The sequence below is a fragment of the Salmo salar genome, chromosome 15 (genome assembly GCF_965601325.2).
Source record: "Salmo salar chromosome 15, fSalSal1, whole genome shotgun sequence".
NCBI classification, from domain to species: domain Eukaryota; kingdom Metazoa; phylum Chordata; class Actinopteri; order Salmoniformes; family Salmonidae; genus Salmo; species Salmo salar.
Window position 1 is genome coordinate 101,506,257 of NC_138305.1, and position 22,541 is coordinate 101,528,797.

At 44.6% G+C, this 22,541-nt stretch overlaps 2 protein-coding genes across 7 annotated transcripts in view; one reads left to right on the forward strand and one right to left on the reverse strand.

Annotated features, from left to right (window-relative positions):
• LOC106572704 (ceramide kinase) lies at nt 1-20,448 on the forward strand. Of its 2 annotated transcripts, none has more exons than XM_014147104.3 (13): nt 1-618; nt 1,839-1,937; nt 2,096-2,233; nt 2,483-2,611; nt 3,007-3,070; nt 3,309-3,448; nt 3,653-3,727; nt 4,176-4,328; nt 15,968-16,073; nt 16,895-16,998; nt 17,221-17,450; nt 17,847-18,148; nt 18,500-20,448. In XM_014147104.3, the coding sequence occupies exons 1-13, from the start codon at nt 495-497 to the stop codon at nt 18,570-18,572; spliced, it is 1,737 nt and encodes a 578-aa protein (XP_014002579.1). In that variant the 5' UTR covers nt 1-494; the 3' UTR covers nt 18,573-20,448. The 2 variants fall into 2 exon arrangements, with proteins under 2 accessions (XP_014002579.1, XP_014002582.1); XM_014147107.3 differs by having other exon boundaries at nt 13-618; nt 17,254-17,450.
• LOC106572705 (glucose-6-phosphate 1-dehydrogenase) overlaps nt 20,449-22,541 on the reverse strand; it is a 26,608-nt gene continuing 24,515 nt past the window's right edge. For 2 of the 5 annotated variants that reach the window (XM_014147110.3, XM_082962226.1), the window contains 2 exons: nt 21,625-21,690; nt 20,449-20,876 (listed from right to left, as the gene is read on the reverse strand). In XM_014147110.3, coding sequence (XP_014002585.1) covers nt 20,858-20,876; nt 21,625-21,690 — 85 coding nt within the window. In that variant the 3' untranslated portion in view covers nt 20,449-20,857. Of the gene's footprint in view, nt 22,510-22,541 lie in introns of all 5 variants that reach the window. The other 3 variants (XM_014147109.3, XM_014147108.3, XM_082962225.1) reach the window with 2 other exon arrangements.

A 22,541-nucleotide genomic window follows, 5' to 3' on the forward strand; every position in this document is an offset into this window, starting at 1 on the left:
AACCAGGCTTTTGAAATGTAGGATATTTCATACAGAGCAGTTCAAGAGTCAAAGGAATCCAATATTTTGGCATGACATGCTTTTATGCTAATTACCTGCAACGCGGGTAGTAGCAGCCAACCAGAGAGCAGCATGCAAATGTTAAAGACAGGTGCGAGAGGGATATAAGGAAAACAAAATATTTTTAGAGATGAAGCCTACCTGTCACTGACATGCGCGTTAATCTAAAGACAGGGACTTTACAGATACAAAAAAAAGTTTCTCATTAATCTTATCAGACCTTTATTGTATTTGAACAACACTTTGAGATATTGTTTTCAGAGTGGAGCTTGTATCTGGAAAGTTGACCATTTTAATATGCGGCAATATTGAATTATTGGAATCATTTCTAGAATAAATTGTTCTTCGGTTGCCTACATTCTTCTGTGATAGTGAGATAGAGAACTGCAATCCTGTCTATCTATACTATAGACGTTTGTAGAGATACATATAGTATGGATGTAGATCTAGTACAGTTGGAGTCCAGTCTATGGGTTGGTAAGAAACGTTACCGGGCAGCCCTTACCGACTGGCACCTCAACTGGACTGAGCTCGATAAGAAGAACCGTGATAAGACCGGTGAGTCCCTTTTATAATTTTATCCATTACTTTCGTCGTGCATGGCATCTGTTGACCCCCTCTCTTTCTAATTGTAGATATTTCATTATATACATTACTTTTAAATACACTTTCATGTAGGCTCAGATAGGATTTACATAGGATTGTATCTTAGGTTGCCTAGTAATAATTGCATAACAATCTCATTCACTCTTAGAATAAAGTAAATAAAAAGAAGACTTGACTAGCCTCATATGGTAATCATTCAATCACACTGGCGTTACACAGCATGCATGTTGTTTTGAGTAGAGTGAATGTGTGCTATGTACCACTAATAGAAAGTCACCAAACCTGTCTTGGAGACAGCATGTAAGTGGAAACTGATGTAAATAGGCTACATGCTAGTGGTAAAATGTGAAGACTTATTTTAACAATTATTAAATGAAATTCTATCCATTCTGTAAAGTTAGTAGGCTAGTAAGTAGTGTGTGTTTCAGAGAAATTGGTATAAAAATACAAATTATTATAGGTACACTGTATTTCACTCATGAAGAATGTCCCTTTTCCTGTAAAGGTGAATAACAAGTTATACAGCACTAACATGAAACACTAGAAAACACACACACACACACACACACACACACACACACACACACACACACACACACACACACACACACACACACACACACACACACTATCCGATGTGCCCTTTAATTAATAGCCACATGAGCTCAATATAAGCAAATTATTTACCAGTTTGTGTGTGTGTGTGTGTGTGTGTGTGTGTGTGTGTGTGTGTGTGTGTGTGTGTGTGTGTGTGTGTGTGTGTGTGTGTAGCCTCGTTAACACCTTGCTATAACATGTGAATTTGGTGAGCTGATCAATATGACCCAATCACTATCTGACCAAGGTTTGTCGCATCTACACATTGTATTAAAATGTGTCTCTTACGTGTCGACTGTGTCCGCATTGTGACCATATTAGATGGTTCCTCCCTGTATGCAATCTGTTGACTGATATCCAGACACAATGTGTGCCTGACTACCTCTGGAGGTGGTAAGGAAGATCTGATCACAATCAGATCGCAATGTGTCTTTTAATCATCTACATCTGTCTAAAAATGTGAGCACAATCAGAATGTGGACAAGATCAGGACAAAGGACGCATGTTATCACCATGTATAAGCAGGGCTTATGTAATACAAGTTTCAATGTCATACTGTGCCTGTGGGATCCTAGTTTCAGTACCAGTGTCGGAGGTTGTTGCTGTGGAGGAGGGGCATGTGGAGGTTCTGCCCCAGAGGTCAGTTATTGAAGACACAGACAGAGACTTCACAGGTGAGTTATCTTACTGCCCCAAGGTCAGGCACACAGTCTCTGGTAACAGACGCAGCGAGAGATTTAGTTCTGGGAGCCGAGATTAGACACAACACAAAATCAAACAAAAGCAATTTCCTGGTGTCCTCCTCCCTCCCTCCCTGTGTCCTGTTCTGCAGTGTTCTATGTGAAGCGTAGCAGCAGCGGTAGTTCCTATGGGTTGCTATGGCGCCTGGGCAGGACCCAGTTCAGCTGTCCCAGCAGGGACCTCAGAGACCAGTGGATGACCCAGCTGAGGATTGCCCTCAAAACACACAGTAAGGAAAAACTTCACTTGTCCTGAGATAAGATGTCAATTCCATTTAAATGTATTAATCCCCTTAGGGTCAAAAGGCAATGCAAGAACACATCCTCCAGTATTGTTTTTAGAAGAATTTTTTTAAATCACAAAAGTATTGAAATTCTAACACACCCCACCCCATCTGTTGATTTCCATGGATCCACTCTGTCTCCACTCTTCTTTTGATATGCTATTTTGATCGGTCTATCCTCCTCTCCTCTCTCAGGCCCCTCTCGTCCTCACAGGTTGTTGGTGTTCATCAACCCGTTCGGAGGAAAGAAACAAGGGAGGCAGATCTATCACTCTCTAGTGGCCCCACTGTTTGAGCTGGCAGGGGTCAGCTCTCATGTTGTAGGTGAGACCCGTGTGAAACAATAGTGATGTAGAAAATCCTGTGACGTATAGAACTGGTAGTTAAGTTTGTTTTGGTGTTTGTCAGTAGCAGGCTAATTAACAAGGGCATTGTGTGGTGATATTGGCGTGACACATGATTATGCTCATGATTACATGTTCTGTTGCTATATAATAAGATGTTCTGTTGCTATATAATAAGATGTTCTATTGCTATATAATAAGATGTTCTATTGCTATATAATAAGATGGTCTGTTGCTATATAATAAGATGTTCTATTGCTATATAATAAGATGGTCTGTTGCTGTGTTATAACATGGTATATTGCTGTATAATAACATGGTATATTGCTGTATTTCTAATAGTAAAACAAATTCTGCTTTGTTTTTGTCATTCAGTGACAGAGCGGGCCAACCAGGCGAGAGACCACATACTGAAGAAAGACCTAACTGGTTTCGATGGGTACGTCAGACATTTCAATGTTGTTATGTTAACAGCAACGCTATGGCAGCCAATTACGAAATGCTACCCTATTCACCCCTTTTGATGAGGCCTCTGGTCAAAAGTAGTAAGGCCCATAGGACTCTGTTCAAAAGAAGTGCACTATATAGGGAGTATTGAGTAGTGCACTCCATTTCAGGTTTAGCCTGGGATTGGGTTTCACCACATCACTGTTTGTTTATGTTTGTCCCTACCTCAGTGTGGTATGTGTGGGCGGGGATGGAATGTTCAGTGAGCTGCTGCACGGTGTGATTGGCCGAACACAGCAGGAGGCGGGGCTATCAGAGCATGACCCCTCCCTACAGTCATGTGACCTCCACATTGGCATCATTCCTGCAGGTGAGAGACATCATCGATAAAGAATTAAATGCATTTGGTTGATCTCAGAAGTCCTTCCGCAAAGAAAGTGAATGTTCCATGATGTTCTCTTCGTGCCCTTCTGAAATTTTGAGAAGGAGGGAGGACACAAGGAATCGAGAAAAGACGTAAAGATTCAACCTGACTATATAGTTGCATCTGATATGAGACTGTGTGTTCTCTCAGGCTCCACAGACTGCGTGTGTTTTGCCACTGTGGGAGTCAACGACCCAGTGACCTCTGCTCTGCACATTATCATTGGTGAGATATGATCATAAATTAAAAACACAGTTAATAACAAATAATACATTTTAGATTACATTGTACTTGACTTTGTTATCTGGTGTAGCTTAAAATCATGTTCAGCCAATATCTTTAGCCACTGAGGAAGCAGGTAGCCTAGCGGTTAAGCATTGAGCCAGTAACCGGGAGGTTGCAGGTTCGAATCCCTGAGCAGACTAGTTGAAAAATCTATCGATGTGCCCATAAGCAAGGCACTTAACCTTAATTGCTCCTGTTACTCGCTCTGCATAAGAGCGTCTGCTAAAATGTGAAAAGCATCACTTTACAGGAGCCATAAGCAGCAACTTTAGTCATAAGCAGCATCATTATTTCACAAGGGCAGAATTGTGAAGTTAATGTCAATGATCTAAATCATTATCTAAATCATGATCTACCTTGTCCTCCACATTCCAACAACCCATTGCAGGAGACTCTCAGCCTCTGGACGTGTGTTCTGTCCACCACCGCTCGTCTCTGGTGCGTTACTCTGTGTCTCTGGTAGGATACGGGTTCTATGGAGACGTGCTGGCTGAAAGTGAGAGACACCGCTGGATGGGGCCTTTCAGATATGACTATTCAGGTATGCAACGAAAAATTCAAGCAATAATAGACGAGAAGGTGTGCATTATTGTGATTATTGGCATAATGTGATGCAGTCACTATGTATGAGGCGATGCTGAGTACCATCAGCTTCACATGGTCTAATATTGCAGACATACAGTACCAGTCAAAAGTTTGGACACACCTACTCATTCAAGGGTTTTTCTTATTTTTTTTATTACTATATTGTAGAATAATAGAGAAGACATCAAAACTATGAAATAACACATATGGAATCATGTAGTAACCAAAAATGTGTTAAACAAATCAAAATATATTTTAGATTTGAGATTCTTCAAAGTAGCCACCCTTTGCCTTGATGACAATTTTGCACAGTCTTGGCATTCTCTCAACCAGCTTCCCCTGGAATGCTTTGCCAACAGTCTTGAAGGAGTTACCACATATGCTGAGCACTTGTTGGCTGCTTTTCCTTCTGCTGTCCAACTCATCCCAAACCATCTTAAATCAGGTTGAGGTCTGGAGATTGTGGAGGCCAGGTCATCTGATGCAGCACTCCATCATTCTCCTTCTTGGTCAAATAGCCCTTACCTCCAGGCTGTGTGTGTTGGGTCATTGTCCTGTTGAAAAAGAAATGACAGTCCCACTAAGCGCAAACCAGATGGGATGGTGTATAGCTGCAGAATGCTGTGGTAGCCATGCTGGTTACATGTGTCTTGAATTGTAAATAAATCACTGACAGTGTCACCAGCAAAGCACCCCCCACACCATCACACCACCTCCTCCATGCTTCACGGTGGGAACCACACATGCGGATATCATTCATTCACCTACTCTGCATCTCACAAAGACACGGCGGTTGGAACCAAAAATCTCAAATTTGGATTCATCAAATCAGAGTTTATTTATCACGTGCGCCGAATACAACAGGTGTAGACCTTATAATGAAATGCTTACTTACAGACTCTAACCAATAGTGTAAAAAAGGTATTAGGTGAACAATAGGTAAGTAAAGAAATAAAAACAGTAAAAAGACAGTAAAAAGACAGTGAAAAACAGTAGCGAGGCTATAAAAGTAGCGAGGCTACATATAGACACCGGTTAGTCAGGCTGATTGAGGTAGTATGTAGATATGGTTAAAGTGACTATGCATATATGATGGACAGAGAGTAGCATAAAAGAGGGGGTGGTGGGTGACGGGACACAATGCAGATAGCCCGGTTAGCCAATGTGCGGGAGCACTGGTTGGTCGGGCCAATTGAGGTAGTATGTACATATGTACATGAACGTATAGTTAAAGTGACTATGCATATATGATAAACAGAGAGTAGCAGCAGCGTAAAAGAGGGGTTGGGGGGGCACACAATGCAAATAGTCCGGGTAGCCATTGTATTACCTGTTCAGGAGTCTTATGGCTTGGGGGTAAAAACTGTTGAGAAGCCTTTTTGTCCTAGACTTGGCACTCCGGTACCGCTTGCCATGCGGTAGTAGAGAGAACAGTCTGACTGGGGTGGCTGAGGTCTTTGACAATTTTTAGGGCCTTCCTCTGACACCGCCTGGTGTAGAGGTCCTGGATGGCAGGCATCTTTGCCCCAGTGATGTACTGGGCCGTACGCACTACCCTCTGTAGTGCCTTGTGGTCGGAGGCCCGAGCAATTGCCCTACCAGGCAGTGATGCAACCAGTCAGGATTCTCTCGATGTTGCAGCTGTAGAACCTTTTGAGGATCTCAAGACCCATGCCAAATCTTTTTAGTTTCCTGAGGGGAAATAGGCTTTGTCGTGCCCTCTTCACGACTGTCTTGGTGTGTTTGGACCATTCTAGTTTGTTGTTGATGTGGACACCAAGGAACTTGAAGCTCTCAACCTGCTCCACTACAACCCCGTTGATGAGAATGGGGGCGTGCTCAGTCCTCCTTTTCCTGTAGTCCACAATCATCTTCTTAGTCTTGGTTACGTTGAGGGATAGGTTGTTATTCTGGCACCACCCGGCCAGGTCTCTGACCTCCTCCCTATAGGCTGTCTCGTCGTTGTCGGTGATCAAGCCTACCACTGTTCTGTCGTCTGCAAACTTAATGATGGTGTTGGAGTTGTGCCTGGCCATGCAGTCGTGGGTGAACAGGGAGTACAGGAGGGGACTGAGCACGCACCCCTGGGGGGCTCCAGTGTTGAGGATCAGCGTGGCAGATGTGTTGCTACCTACCCTCACCGCCTGGGGGCGGCCTGTCAGGAAGTCCAGGATCCAGTTGCAGAGGGAGGTGTTTAGTCCCAGGATCCTTAGCTTAGTGATGAGCTTTGAGGGTACTATGGTGTTGAACGCTGAGCTGTTGTCAATGAATAGCATTCTCACATAAGTGTTCCTTTTGTCCAGGTGGGAAAGGGCAGTGTGGAGTGCAATAGAGATTGCATCATCTGTGGATCTGTTTGGGTGGTGTGCAAATTGGAGTGGGTCTAGGGTTTCTGGGATAATAGTGTTGATGTGAGCCATTACCAGCCTTTCAAAGCACTTCATGGCTACGGACATGAGTGCTACAGGTCTGTAGTCATTTAGGCAGTTTGCCTTTGTGTTCTTGGGCACAGGGACTATGGTGGTCTGCTTGAAACATGTTGGTATTACAGACTCAATCAGGGACATGTTGAAAATGTCAGTGAAGACTCCTGCTAGTTGGTCAGCACACGCCCGGAGCACACGTCCTGGTAATCCGTCTGGCCCCGCAGCCTTGTGTATGTTGACCTGTTTAAAGGTCTTACATCGGCTACGGGGAGCGTGATCACACAGTCGTCCGGAACAGCTGATGCTCTCATGCATGCCTCAGTGTTGCTTGCCTCGAAGCGAGCATAGAAGTGATTTTGCTCCTCTGGTAGGCTTGAGTCACTGGGCAGCTCACGGCTGTGCTTCCCTTTGTAGTCTGTAATGGTTTGCAAGCCGGTGTAGTATGATTCAATCTTAGCCCTGTATTGACGTTTTGCCTGTTTGATGGTTCGTCGCAGGGCATAGCAGGATTTCTTGTAAGCTTCCGTGTTAGAGTCCCGCACCTTGAAAGCGGCAGCTCTACCCTTTAGCTCAATGCGAATGTTGCCTGTAATCCATGGCTTCTGGTTGGGGTATGTACGTACAGTCACTGTGGGGACGACGTCCTCGATGCACTTATTGATAAAGCCAGTGACTGATGTGGTGTACTCCTCAATGCCATCGGAAGAATCCCGGAACATGTTCCAGTCTGTGATAGCAAAACAGTCCTGTAGTTTAGCATCTGCTTCATCTGACCACTTTTCTATAGACCTGGTGCTTCGTGCTTTAATTTATGCTTGTAAGCAGGATTCAGGAGGATAGAGTTGTGGTCGGATTTTTCCAAATGGAGGGCGAGGAAGAGCTCTGTACACGTCTCTGTGTGCGGAGTACAGGTGATGTAGAATTTTTTTCCCCTCTGGTTGCACATTTAACATGTTGATAGAAATTTGGTAGAACTGATTTAAGTTTCCATGCATGATAGTCTCCGGCCACTAGGAGCGCCGCCTCTGGGTGAGTGGTTTCCTGTTTGATTATTTCCTGATACAGCTGACTTAGTGCGGTCTTAGTGCCAGCATCAGTCTGTGGTGGTAAATAAACAGCCATGAAAAGTACAGCTGAAAACTCTCTAGGCAAGTAGTGTGGCCTGCAATTTATCACAATATACTCAACCTCAGGCTTCCTTAGATTTCGTGCGCCAGCTGTTGTTAACAAATATGCACAGACCGCCCCTCCCCCCTCGTCTTACCGGAGTGTGCTGTTCTATCTATCCGGTGCAGCGCATGTCCCGCTAGCTGAATATCCATGTCGTCATTCAGCCACGATTCCGTGAAACATAGGATATTACAGTTTTTGATGTCCTGTTAGTATGATATTCGTGATCGTACCTCGTCTAATTTATTGTCCAATGATTGCACGTTGGCGAGTAATATTGACGGTAACGGCAGCTTTCCCACTCGCCTTCTGCGGGTCCTCACGAGGCATCCCGATCTGTGTCCTCTGTACCTGCGTTTCTTTCTCTTGCAAATAACGGGGATGTTGGCCCTGTCGGGTGTTTGTAGAATGTCCTGTACTTCCTGCTTGTTGAAGAAAAAATCTTAATCTAATCCAAGGTGAGTGATCGCTGTCCTGATATCCAGAAGCTCTTTTTTGCCGTAAAGATACGGTGGCAGAAACTTTATGTACAAAATAAGTTACAAATAACATGAAAAAAACACATAATAGCACAATTGGTTGGGCGCCCGTAAAACTGCTGCCATTTCTTCCGGCGCCATTTTTATATATCAGACCAAAGGACAGATTTCCACCGGTCTAATGTCCATTGTTCGTGTTTCTTGGCCCAAGCAAGTCTCGTCTTCTTATTGGTGTCCTTTAGTAGTGGTTTCTTTGCAGCAATTCAACCACAATGGTTTTTGCAACTGCACTTGAAGAAACTTTCAAAGTTCTTGAAATTTTCCGGATTAAGACATGAAGGTCAGTCAAAGTAATGATGGACTGTCGTTTCTCTTTGCTTATAGTTTTCAACCAAGATCTCAGCGATCACTGCCTCATTGCCTGCATCCGTAATGGGTCAGCGGTCAAACGACCTCCACTCATCACTGTCAAACGCTCCCTGAAACATTTCAGCGAGCAAGCCTTTCTAATCGACCTGGCCTGGCTATCCTGGAAGGATATTGACCTCATCCCGTCAGTAGAGGATGCCTGGTTATTTTTTTTTTAAATGCCTTCCTCACCATCTTAAATAAGCATGCCCCATTCAAGAAATTTAGAACCAGGAACAGATATAGCCCTTGGTTCTCTCCAGACCTGACTGCCCTCAACCAACACAAAAACATCTTGTGGCGTTCTGCATTAGCATCGGACAGCCCCCGTGATATGCAACTTTTCATGGAAGTTAGAAACCAATATACACAGGCAGTTAGAAAAGCCAAGGCTAGCTTTTTCAAGCAGAAATTTGCTTCCTGCAACACAAACTCAAAAAAGTTCTGGGACACTGTAAAGTCCATGGAGAATAAGAACACCTCCTCCCAGCTGCCCACTGCACTGAGGATAGGAGAAACTGTCACCTCCGATAAATTCAGTACAATTGAGAATTTCAATAAGCATTTTCTATGGCTGGCCATGCTTTCCACCTGGCTATCCCTACCGCGGTCTACAGCACTGCACCCCCCACAGCTACTCGCCCAAGCCGTCCCCATTTCTCCTTCTCCCAAATCCAGTCAGCTGATGTTTTGAAAGAGCTGAAAAATCTGGACCCCTACAAATCAGCCGGGCTAGACAATCTGGACCCTTTCTTTCTAAAATGATCTGCCGAAATTGTTACAACCCCTATTACTAGCCTGTTCAACTTCTCTTTCGTGCCGTCTGAGATTCCAAAAGATTGGAAAGCAGCTGCTGTCATCCCCCTCTTCAAAGGAGGGGACTCTCTTGACCCAAACTGCTACAGACCTATATCTATCCTACCCTGCCTTTCTAAGGTCTTCGAAAGCCAAGTCAACAAACAAATTACCGACCATTTCGAATCCCACCGCATCTTCTCCGCTATGCAATCTGGTTTCAGAGCTGGTCATGGGTGCACCTCAGCCACGCTCAAGGTCCTAAACGATATCGTAACCGCCATCGATAAGAAACAATACTGTGCTGCCGTATTCATTGACCTGGCCAAGGCTTTCGACTATGTCAATCACCACATCCTCATCGGCAGACTCAATAGCCTTGGTTTCTCAAATGATTGCCTCGCCTAGTTCACCAACTACTTCTCTGATAGAGTTCAATGTGTCAAATCGGATGGCCTGTTGTCCGGGCCTCTGGTAGTCTCTATGGGGGTGCCACAGGGTTCAATTCTTGGGCAAACTCTTTTCTCTGTATACATCAATGATGTCGCTCTTGCTGCTGGTTAGTCTCTGATCCACCTCTATGCAGACGACACCATTCTGTATACTTCTGGCCCTCCTTTGGACACTGTGTTAACAACCCTCCAGACGAGCTTCAATGCCATACAACTCTCCTTCCGTGGTCTCCAACTGCTCTTAAATACAAGTAAAACTAAATGCATGCTCTTCAACCGATCGCTGCCCGCACCTGCCCGCCCGTCCAGCATCACTACTCTGGACGGTTCTTACTTAGAATATGTGGACAACTACAAATACCTAGGTGTCTGGTTAGACTGTATGCTCTCCTTCCAGACTCACATCAAACATCTCCAATCCAAAGTTAAATCTAGAATTGGCTTCCTATTTCGCAACAAAGCATCCTTCACTCATGCTGCCAAACATACCCTCGTAAAACTGACCATCCTACCAATCCTCGACTTCGGCGATGTCATTTACAAAATAGCCTCCAATACCCTACTCAATAAACTGGATGCAGTCTATCACAGTGCCATCCGTTTTGTCACCAAAGCCCCATATACTACCCACCACTGCGACCTGTACGCTCTCGTTGGCTGGCCTTCGCTTCATACTTGTCGCCAAACCCACTGGCTCCAGGTCATCTACAAGACCCTGCTAGGTAAAGTCCCCCCTTATCTCAGCTCACTGGTCACCATAGCAGCACCCACCTGTAGCACGCGCTCCAGTAGGTATATCTCTCTGGTCACCCCCAAAGCCAATTCCTCCTTTGGCCATCTCTCCTTCCAGTTCTCTGCTGCCAATGACTGGAATGAACTACAAAAATCTCTGAAACTGGAAACACATATCTCCCTCACTAGCTTTAAGCACCAGCTGTCAGAGCAGCTCAGAGATCACTGCACCTGTACATAGCCCATCTATAATTTAGCCCAAACAACTACCTCTTCCCCTACTGTATTTATTTATTTATTTATTTAGCTCCTTTGCACCCCATTATTTCTATTTCTACTTTGCACTTTCTTCCACTACAAATCTACCATTCCAGTGTTTTACTTGCTATATTGTATTTACTTTGCCACCATGGCCTTTTTTGCCTTTACCTCCCTTATCTCACCTCATTTGATCACATTGTATATAGACTTATTTTTCTACCGTATTATTGACTGTATGTTTGTTTTACTCCATGTGTAACTCTGTGTTGTTGTATGTGTCGAACTGCTTTGCTTTATCCTGCCCAGGTCGCAATTGTAAATGAGAACTTGTTCTCAACTTGCCTACCTGGTTAAATAAAGGTGAAATAAATAAATAAATAAATAAATACATTTGAGCTGTTCTTGCCATAATATGGATTTGGTCTTTTACCAAATAGGGCTATCTTCTGTATACCACCCCTACCTTGTCACAACACAACTGATTGGCTCAAACGCATTAAGAAGGAAAGAAATTCCACAAATGAACTTTTAACAAGGCACACCTGTTAATTGAAATTCATTGCAGGTGGTTTATGAAGCTGGTTTAATTTATTATAATTATTTAAATTTAAATAGGCAAGTCAGTTAAGAACAAATTTGTATTTACAATGACGGCCTACGCCGGCCAAACCCGGACGATGCTGGGCCAATTTTGCGCCGCCCTATGGGACTCCCAATCACGGCGAGATGTGATACAGCCTGGTTGAGAGAATGCCAAGAGTTTACAAAGCTGAGCATCTCAAATATATATATATATTTTATTTGTTAAACACTTTTTTGGTTACTACATGATTCCATATGTGTTATTTCATAGTTTTGATGTCTTCACTAGTAAAAATAAAGAAAAACCCTGGAATGAGTTGGTGTCCAAACTTTTGACTAGTACTGTATGTCATAGACGGGGCCTCTCAGATATGACTACTCAGGTATACTGTATATGAAATGCCTCATGGCCTAAAGCAGAGGCTATTGCATTATTACTCCAATATTTCTTAAACACCATCTGCTAGACCAAGGTGAAGGTCAGAGGATAACGCTAGAATTAGAAATGACAATACAGCTAATTTAATTTAGAAATGAGAATACAACTTATTTAATAGGATGGCCACAATGTATGATATCTATATATCTATATATTTATATTTACAATGCATTCAGAAAGTTCAGACCTTCCCTTTTCAACATTTTGTTACATTACAGCCTTATTCTAAAATTGATTAAATTATATATTTTTCCTCATCAATCTACACACAATACTCCTAATGACAAAGTGAAAACAGGTTTTTAGAAATTTAGAAAAATCAGAAATACCTTATTTACAAAAGTATTCTGACCCTTTGCTATGAGACTCGAAATTGAGCTCAGGTGCATCCTGTTTCCATTGAGATGTTTCTACCACTTGATTGGAGTCCACCTGTGGTAAATTCAATTGATTGGACATGATTTGGAAAGGCACACACCAGTGCATGTCAGAGCAAAAACCAAGCCATGTGGTTGAAGGAATTGTCCGCAGAGCTCCAAGACAGGATTGTCTTGGAGATGGGAGAACTTTCCAGAAGAACAACCATCTCTGCAGCACTCCACCAATCAGGCCTTTATGGTAGAGTGGCCAAACGGAAGCCACTCCTCAGTAAAAGGCACATGACAGCCCGCTTGGAGTTTGCCAAAAGGCACCTAAAGGACGCGCAGACCATGAGAAACAAGTTTCTCTGTTCTGATGAAACCAAGATATAACTCTTTAGCCTGAATGCCAAGCATCACTTCTGGAGGAAACCTGGTACCACCCCTACGGTGAAGCATGATGGTGGCAGCATCATGCTGTGGGGATGTTTTTCAGCGGCAGGGACTGGGAGACTAGTCAGGATCAAGGGAAATATGAACGGAACAAAGTACGGAGAGATCCTTGATGAAAACCTGCTCCAAAGCGCTCAGGACCTCAGACTGGGGAGAAGGTTCTCCTTCCAACAGGACAGCAACCCTAAGCACACAGCCAAGACAACGCAGGAATGGCTTTGTGACAAGTCTCTGAATGTCCTTGAGTGGCCCAGACAGAGCCTGGAATTGAACTTGACCGAACATCTCTGGAGAGACCTGAAAATAGCTGTGCAGCGACGCTCCCCATCCAACCTGACAGAGTTTGAGAGGATCTGCAGAGAAAAATGGGAGAAACTCCCCAAACACAGGTGTGCCAAGATTGCAGCGTCATACCCAAGAAGACTTGTAATCATTGCCAAAGGTGCTTCAACAAAGTACTGAGTAAAGGGTCTGAATACTTATGTAAATGTGATATTGAAGTTTTTCTTTTTACTTTGTCATTATGAGGGATTATGTGTAGATCGATGAGGGAAAAAAACGATTTAATCCATTTTAGAATAAGGCTGTAATGTAACAAAATGTGGAAAAAGTCAGCGGTTCTGAATATTTTCCAAATGCACTGTATATATACAGTACCAGTCAAAAGTTTGGACAAACCTACTCACTCCAGGGTTTTAAAAAATATATATTTTCTACATTGTAGAAGAATAGTGAAGACATCAAAGCTATGAAATAACACATGGAGTCATGTAGTAGCTTCTTGAGGTAGTCACCAGGAATGCATTTCAATTAACAGGTGTGCCTTGTTAAAAGTTAATTTGTGGAATTTATTTTCTTCTTAATGCGTTTGAGCCAATCAGTTGTGTTGTGACAAGGTAGGGGTGGTATACAGAAGATAGCCCTATTTGGTAAAAGACCAAATCCTAATTATGGCAAAAACAGCTCAAATAAGCAAAGAGAAACAAGCCCATCATTACTTCAAGACATGAAGGTCAGTCAATCCTGAAAATTTCAAGAACTTTGAATGTTTCTTCAAGTGCAGTCGCAAAAACCATCAAGCTCTATGATGAAACTGGCTCTCATGAGGACCGCCAGAGAAAAGGAAGACCCAGAGTTACCTCTGCTGCAGAGGATAAGTTCATTAGTTACCAGCCTCAGAAATTGCAGCCCAAATAAATGCTTCACAGAGTTCAAGTAACAGACACATCTCAACATGAACTGTTCAGAGGAGACTGTGTGAATCAGTCCTTCATGGTCGAATTGCTACAAAGAAACCACTACTAAAGGACACCAATAAGAAGACTTGCTTGGGCCAAGAAACACAAGCAATGGACATTAGACCGGTGGAAATCTGTCCTTTGGTCTGATGAGTCCAAATTTGAGATTTTTGGTTCCAATCGCCTTGTCTTTGTGAGACGCAGAGTAGGTGAATGGATGGTTCCCACCGTGAAGCATGGAGGAGGTAGTGTGATGGTGTGGGGGTGCTTTGCTGGTGACACTGTTGGTGATTTATTTTGAATTCAAGGCTCAATTAACCAACATGGCAACCACAGCATTCTGCAACAATTCACCATCCCATCTGGTTTGCACTTAGTGGGACTATCATTTGTTTTTCAACAGCTTAATGACCCAACACACCTCCAGGCTGTGTAAGCGCTATTTGACCAAGAAGGAGAGTCATGGAGTGCTGCATCAGATGACCCGGCCTCAACCCAATTGAGATGGTTTGGGATGAGTTGGACCGTAGATTGAAGGAAAAGCAGCCAACAAGTGGTCAGCATATGTGGGAACTCTTTCAAGACTGTTGGAAAAGCATTCCAGGTGAAGCTGGTTGAGAGAATACCAAAAGTGTGATAAGCCATCATCAAGGCATAGGTTGGCTACTTTGAAGAATCTAAAATCTATTTTGAATTCTTTAACACTTTTTTGGTTACTACATGATTCCATGTGTTATTTCATAGTTTTGATGTCTTCACTATTATTCTACAATGTAGAAAATCCTCATCTTTACTTGTTACAGAGAGGAACTAATATATACGTACTAGCACATGCTCCTCTAAAAAATAGTAAAAATAAAGAAAACCCTTGAATGAGTAGGTGTATCCAAACTTTTGACTGGTACTGTATATATCTACATGTATATCTACAGATCTGTGAAAAAGTATTTGCCCCCTCTCAGTCATCCAGGTTCTGACTGAGGCTGAAAAGCATCCCCATCACACTACCACCACCACAATGCTTGACCGTTGGTATAAGGTTCTTACTGTGGAATGCATTGTTTGGTTTTCGCCAGGCATAATGGGATCCATGCTGTCCAAAAAGTTATACTTTTGACTCATCTGTCCATAGAACATTCTTCCAGGAGTCTTGATGATCACCCAGGTGCTTTTTGGCAAACTTGAGTCAACTTTTTGGACGAGATTGTTTTTTGCCAGACATAATGGAAACCAACACTGCATTCCACTGTAAGAACCTCATACCAATGGTCAGCATGGCAGTATGATGGTGTGGGGAGGCTTTGCTGCCTCAGTCAGGACCTGGATGACTTGCCTTAACAGAAAGGGGGGGGGGGGGGCACCGTTGTGTGTCACTCACTACATATCACCATATCACAAGCTCTAAGAAGTAAATCATGTCTATAATGACAACATGCATCATGACAGAACATTCAAATATAGTGTTGCATACCAGTTAGAGAGTGAGAGGTAGTGAGGATGGAGTTTCTCTGTGTTTACAGTATGAGTCAAAGCCATACAGATGTAGGATCTTAATTTGTACACCCTGTTGCAGGAGAACTTTAAACTTGTAGCTTCTGAAGTTTGTAATTTCCACTTTGACATTTCATGATTTGATTTTCCATTCTGAAAAATGTAATCAACCCCTACAAAAATGTCAATGAATTATAATAATAATATAATAAATTCACATTTCCTGTTGCTGCAGGATTATTTTGGCTCAAAGTAGGATCATACATCTGTAGGATGGTTGCTAACCCTCTCCCGCCCTCTCTTCCCCCAGGTGCTATGGTGTACCTGAGTAACAGGAGCTATGCAGGCCTAGTTCAGTACCTACCAGCAGACCCCCAGCTCTCCAACCCCAGGGACAACACACGCTGCCTCTCTGGGTAGCAACTAACTATATTTCTCAGAGAATTAAAAACACTCACTCACTGCCTGGTACACAGACCCAAAACAAGGCTTACCCAGGGAAGAAAAGGAGGATGGTCCTCCTCTTTCATTGTTACAGAGAGATACTAATACATACGTACTTGCACATGCTCCTCTAAATTTTGTGATTGACAGTGTGTGTTCTTAACCACATAATGATAAGTTTAGCATTAACAACTCACTGAAGCTAACAGAGGGACTTCTGATACCACTACCTGTCTCAAATGTAAGGTCCTGATAGGAACAGTTGCCCTAGATATCATCACCTCAACCGTTCCACGGGGAGAAAGTGTTCTGGCTACTTGACGTCATCAGAAGGCTATAGTGACATGACCTCAATTCCCCCTGGGGAAGAACCTCAGTCACTTCCTCCTGCAACAGAGACCCAGGTGTCGGGTGTACTCCTGTACCTTAAGGAGGGCGGATTCCATGCCAACCTAGGGCAACCTGATCTGGACGAAAGGAGAGACAGCACCTCCTGGTCTGTGAAAGCAGACTGTAGCCTACCTGGGTGAAAGAAAGGAAAGGAACTGGTAGAATCTACATATAAAAGGACGCTGGTATCTTTGAAAGACTGTACCGGTCTTTAGTCAGTGATAGATAGCCAGCCCAAGGGTCTGTGAGGGAGGGTAAGATGACGATACACATATGAATGGAATGCATGGCTATCAGGAACAGGTGCTGTTGTTACATCACTAGAATGCATCAGTATGTTATACCCATGTCACGTGTAAAAAAAGAGCAATCGTTGGTAATGTGTGTGTGTGCGGTGTTCCAGGTGCAGTGTGTGTTCTAAGAGCACAGAGAGACTGTTCCCCCACTCTCCAGATGCTAGTTCCAACTACATCTCCCACTTCAGTCAGTTCAGCAGCGACTCAGAGGGTAAGTCTATAAAAACACGCAGTCTAGGCAAAAGTCTACACAGACTCTACAGTCTACACACATCCTATGTAACGCAATTCCAACCACGCTTGGGTGATGAGTAACTTTGCCTGATACTGGAAGACTTATGTTAGCTCCTAGAGTTAATGCCTGGGCTTTAGCTCAGTGGGCTAACTATTGTGGCATGCAGGAGAGCAGGGCTCAAACCCTGGTCGGTCACAGAACTTCCTCTGCTCTCTCTGCCTCGTGCTGCAGGTGATTGGGTGAGTGTAGAGGGCCGGTTCAAGGCTGTGTCCCTCACCTGTATGTCCAGCTCCTGTCCTCGCAGTCCCCTGGGGCTGTCCCCCTCAGCACACCTGGCTGATGGGACAGGTGACCTCATCATTGTACGGGACACACACCCCCTAGGGTTCCTCACCTTCCTACACAGACACACCAGCACACAGGACCAGGTAACTCTAACCCAGTGCCAGGTAACTCTAACCCGGTGCCAGGTAACTCTAACCCGGTGCCAGGTAACTCTAACCTGGTGCCAGGTCATTTTAATCCTAACCAACCTGAACCTAGGACTATGTAGGTACAACCTCCACAGGTACTGTAGCCTGGATAATAGGCCAAATTCTGAAGCCATATTGCTTGTTAGATCGCTATCGTACCATGTGGACTGGCATGCCACGTTCCAAGTATAACAGTATGGAAATATCTGTGGTCTGAGAAAGACATAGGAACAATTGCTGATGGAGTAACATCTAGCTGCAGCACTAAAAGGCCTAAAATAAACATCTTGTGATGAAAGGAAGAAGTTGCTGCTGTATTTGATTGACAGTTTTTCGATCTTCCCTTCTAAGTTTGACCTGCCCTTCGTGGATGTCCACCGCGTGAAGGCAGTACGTTTCTCTCTCCCGCCCGGAGAAAAGGAGGATGAGGATGAAGAGGAGACAGTAAATGGTGGAGGGATGGGGGAAGAGGGAGAGAGAACAAGCCGGAGCGGTTCCCAACATCACCTGGTAGAAAGAGGAGAGGAGCGAGGGATGGCGAACGACAGGAGGAAGAAAGACTTGTTGTGTGGCCTGTGCTGCAGTAAGCCTCCTTCAGTGTCTGTGTGGAACTGTGACGGAGAAATACTTCCTCACACTGAGATCCTCTGCAGGTAAGAGACATCTTATCACATGATGGAAATCAATACTTACCTGATAGAGTTTCAGTGTACATTTAGTGCTCTGCTTCAGGCCCAACCTGAAGCCTCTAGTAATCTTTTCATACAACTGAGCTGAGCCAAGCTGTACTGCTTTAGCCTGGTTACACATTCACCATCATTGCTGAAATCGTGCTGGAAAGGAGAAATAAAATATTTCAGCCAGCACAGGAGTTAGACTTAGCATGATAGTATGACATGTCAATGCTGCGCTTTCCTACCCTGTCCTCATTTGCCTTGTTGTCCTGTCCCTCCCTCCCTCCCTCCCTCTATTCCTCCCTCCCTCCCTCCCTCCCTCCCTCCCAGGGTTCATGGTCAGCTGGTGCGTTTGTATGCCCGGGGCATGGAGGACGGATCAGCCACGCCCACCAGGAAGTGAACCGTGTTAGGGTCCGTTCACACTACTGACTGAGGGAGGCCGTGGTAGGGTCCGTTCACACTACTGACTGAGGGAGGCCGTGTTGGGGTCCGTTCACACTACTGACTGAGGGAGGCCGTGGTAGGGTCCGTTCACACTACTGACTGAGGGAGGCCGTGTTGGGGTCCGTTCACACTACTGACTGAGGGAGGCCGTGGTAGGGTCCGTTCACACTACTGACTGAGGGAGGCCGTGTTAGGGTCCGTTCACACTACTGACTGAGGGAGGCCGTGGTGGGGTCCGTTCACACTACTGACTGAGGGAGGCCGTGTTGGGGTCCGTTCACACTACTGACTGAGGGAGGCCGTGGTAGGGTCCGTTCACACTACTGACTGAGGGAGGCCGTGTTGGGGTCCGTTCATACTACTGACTGAGGGAGGCCGTGGTAGGGTCCGTTCACACTACTGACTGAGGGAGGCCGTGGTAGGGTCCGTTCACACTACTGACTGAGGGAGGCCGTGGTAGGGTCCGTTCACACTACTGACTGAGGGAGGCCGTGTTGGGGTCCGTTCACACTACTGACTGAGGGAGGCCGTGGTAGGGTCCGTTCACACTACTGACTGAGGGAGGCCGTGGTAGGGTCCATTCACACTACTGACTGAGGGAGGCCGTGTTAGGGTCCGTTCACACTACTGACTGAGGGAGGCCGTGGTAGGGTCCGTTCACACTACTGACTGAGGGAGGCCGTGGTAGGGTCCGTTCACACTACTTCCAGAGAAAAATAATGGCAGAAAATAAAACATAATAATTCTGCCAGCTAGGACCAATGAAATGGCTTTCTCTCTGGTGTAGTTTTTTATAGAGTGAATGGAGCCTTACTGTGACACTCAGATGTATCACAACTGAAGAAGGCTGTATTACTGTATGAACCCCATGTAGGCTCAATGACAGCGTATCAGTTAGTGGGATGTCTGACCTGGGATGTCTGACCTGTGACTATCAACAGAATAACCAGCAGAGCCTTACATTTGACATACCTGATGAAATGGCTACTGTAACTAGTAGGGGCAACATACAAGTTAGTGGGACAATGGTCATGAATGATGTCTAACTTTGGAAGTAGGTGTGACTGAACATAACACAATACCCAAAAGAGCCTTCCATTTCACTTCATCTGCGTTCTCTCTTAACCAAATCATTCCTGAATATTTTGACAAGTCTTTAGATGGAAGTTTGAGGTAATTCAAGGAATGTACACTGTGTTCAAAACATTAAGAACACCTGCACTTTTCATGACAGGTGAATCCAGGTGAAAGCTATGATCCCTTATTGATGTCACTTGTTAAATCCACTTCAATCAGTGTAGATGAAGGGGAGGAGACCGTTTTAAAGAAGGACTTTTAAGCCTCGAGACAATTGAGACATGGATTGTGTGTGTGCCATCCAGAGGGTTACCGGGCAAGACAAAATATGTAAGTGCCTTTGAACGGGGTATGGCAGTAGGTCCCAGACGCACCGGTTTGTGTCAAGAACAGCAACGCTGCTGGGTTTTTCACGTAGTTTCCCGAGTGTATAAAGAATGGTCCACCACCCAAAGGACATCCAGCCAACTTGACACAACTGTGGGAAGCATCGGAGTCAACATGAGGCTGTTCTGAGGGAAACGGGGGGGGGGGGGGGGGGGGGGGTGCGCAACTCAATATTAGGAAGATGTTCTTAATGGGTTTTTTACACCCAATATATCATATTTTCTACAAACAATGATACAGCTTGATATGACTTGATGCCAGTAGCTTATGGTATTTTCGCCTGTAAATGTGTATGTTTATTTCAGCTACTGATTTGCATTTATGAAAATGTTGCACATAATAAACAGACACCTTATTAATAAGCAGAATTTTTACCTTACACATCATTTATTGTTTATGACAGAACTGACGTTTACTCCCAGAGAGCAAGATAAACTTATCTTGTGAGTATAGAAGAGTAGGACAAACCTGTTGTTCTTGAACATTGAGACCATTCTCAAACTCTTCTCAAAACCACAGTGACAGAGTTGATCCAAGCATACATTGCAAATTTTATGAATCAGCCATTGTCATTGGGCACATTTGTTTTGCATCGCCCATTGTACATTTTAGACGATTCCATTTGTCCTGGTGACATTTTCACCCACCCGGGGAACCAGGCAATGTAAAACGAGTGCACCCAATGTATACAGTGACACATTTTTGGTCTTTCATTCATTCTGCTTCCTCCGGCCCTCCCAGCAGTAACGGTCTGTGGGCTATGGAGTGACAGCAGGCTCAGAACTGGGACATATACCTGGAGGGAGAGAAACAGGAAACATCAGTCAACAGCCAGTCTAGCGGAGCAACTTAAATTAGGCCCAGACTAGGCCAGGACTGAGTGATACACAGGAATGTGCTGATGTAGATGGAAATATAATTAGTCAGGTTGAGAAAGTTTATCATGTTTTGGAGGTTTTTAGTTTTTAGATCCCAATAGGATCATTTCTTTTGTAAGTCAGTGATTTTCACGAGCTTAGATTTAAGAACATAGTAAAGAGCTTCTTACCTTACCTCCTCCCTTCAGTGTGCTCAATGCTTTCTAGACGACAGTCTCACAGGAATTTACATCGTCAATCAAACAATCAAAGAGTGAAGTCAATAAATGATCATGATTTATTTTGTCACAATCAATCTGGATAGTCATGCTGTAATCAAACATGAATCAAGTTCAGAAGAGTTGTTCATAATACTGATTTGTCGCCTGGTGGTTCAGATCGGTTTGTGTTTTAACCAAGTCCACTGTGTTCGTTGTCATGCCAAACACGTGCCCAAATGACACGTTGGCTACGGCACATACAGTACAGTATGATACCATGCCAACTCAAATAGGAGAGACGAGGGAACATCAGGATTGTGAGAAATGCAGAATATAAAGTTTTCTTTCATGCAGTATGAGTTAAATAAGCATCTCGAAGGAGTCGAGAGTAGCAAACACAAGGGAACTTTCACACAGTATAATTGGTGTGTGTTTCTTGTGTCATGCACTGTGGGGGTTGACCCACTTGTATGTTCCCTCGTAGCGGAATCCCACCCTCCTCACGAGCTCATCCGCTTCATTTGGTCCACGACTGAGGAACAGGGACAGATAGAGGGTGGAGGAGGAACAACAGGGGTGGAGGAGGAACAGGGACAGATAGAGGGTGGAGGAGGAACAACAGGGGTGGAGGAGGAACAGGAACAGATAGAGGGTGGAGGAGGAACAGGGACAGAGAGGGTGGAGGAGGAACAGGGGAAGATAGAGGGTGGAGGAGGAACAGGAACAGATAGAGGGTGGAGGAACAACAGGGACAGATAGAGGGTGGAGGAACAACAGGGACCGATAGAGGGTGGAGGAACAGGAACAGATAGAGGGTGGAGGAACAACAGGAACAGATAGAGGGTGGAGGAACAGGAACAGATAGAGGGTGGAGGAACAGGAACAGATAGAGGGTGGAGGAACAGGAACAGATAGAGGGTGGAGGAACAGGAACAGATAGAGGGTGGAGGAACAACAGGGACAGATAGAGGGTGGAGGAACAGGAACAGATAGAGGGTGGAGGAACAGGAACAGATAGAGGGTGGAGGAACAGGGACAGATAGAGGGTAGAGGAACAGGAACAGATAGAGGGTGGAGGAACAACAGGAACAGATAGAGGGTGGAGGAACAACAGGAACAGATAGAGGGTGGAGGAACAGGAACAGATAGAGGGTGGAGGAACAGGAACAGATAGAGGGTAGAGGAACAACAGGAACAGATAGAGGGTGGAGGAACAGGAACAGATAGAGGGTGGAGGAACAGGAACAGATAGAGGGTGGAGGAACAGGAACAGATAGAGGGTGGAGGAACAACAGGAACAGATAGAGGGTGGAGGAACAGGGACAGATAGAGGGTGGAGGAACATGATCAGGTACAGATAGAGGGTGGAGGAGGAACAGGGGA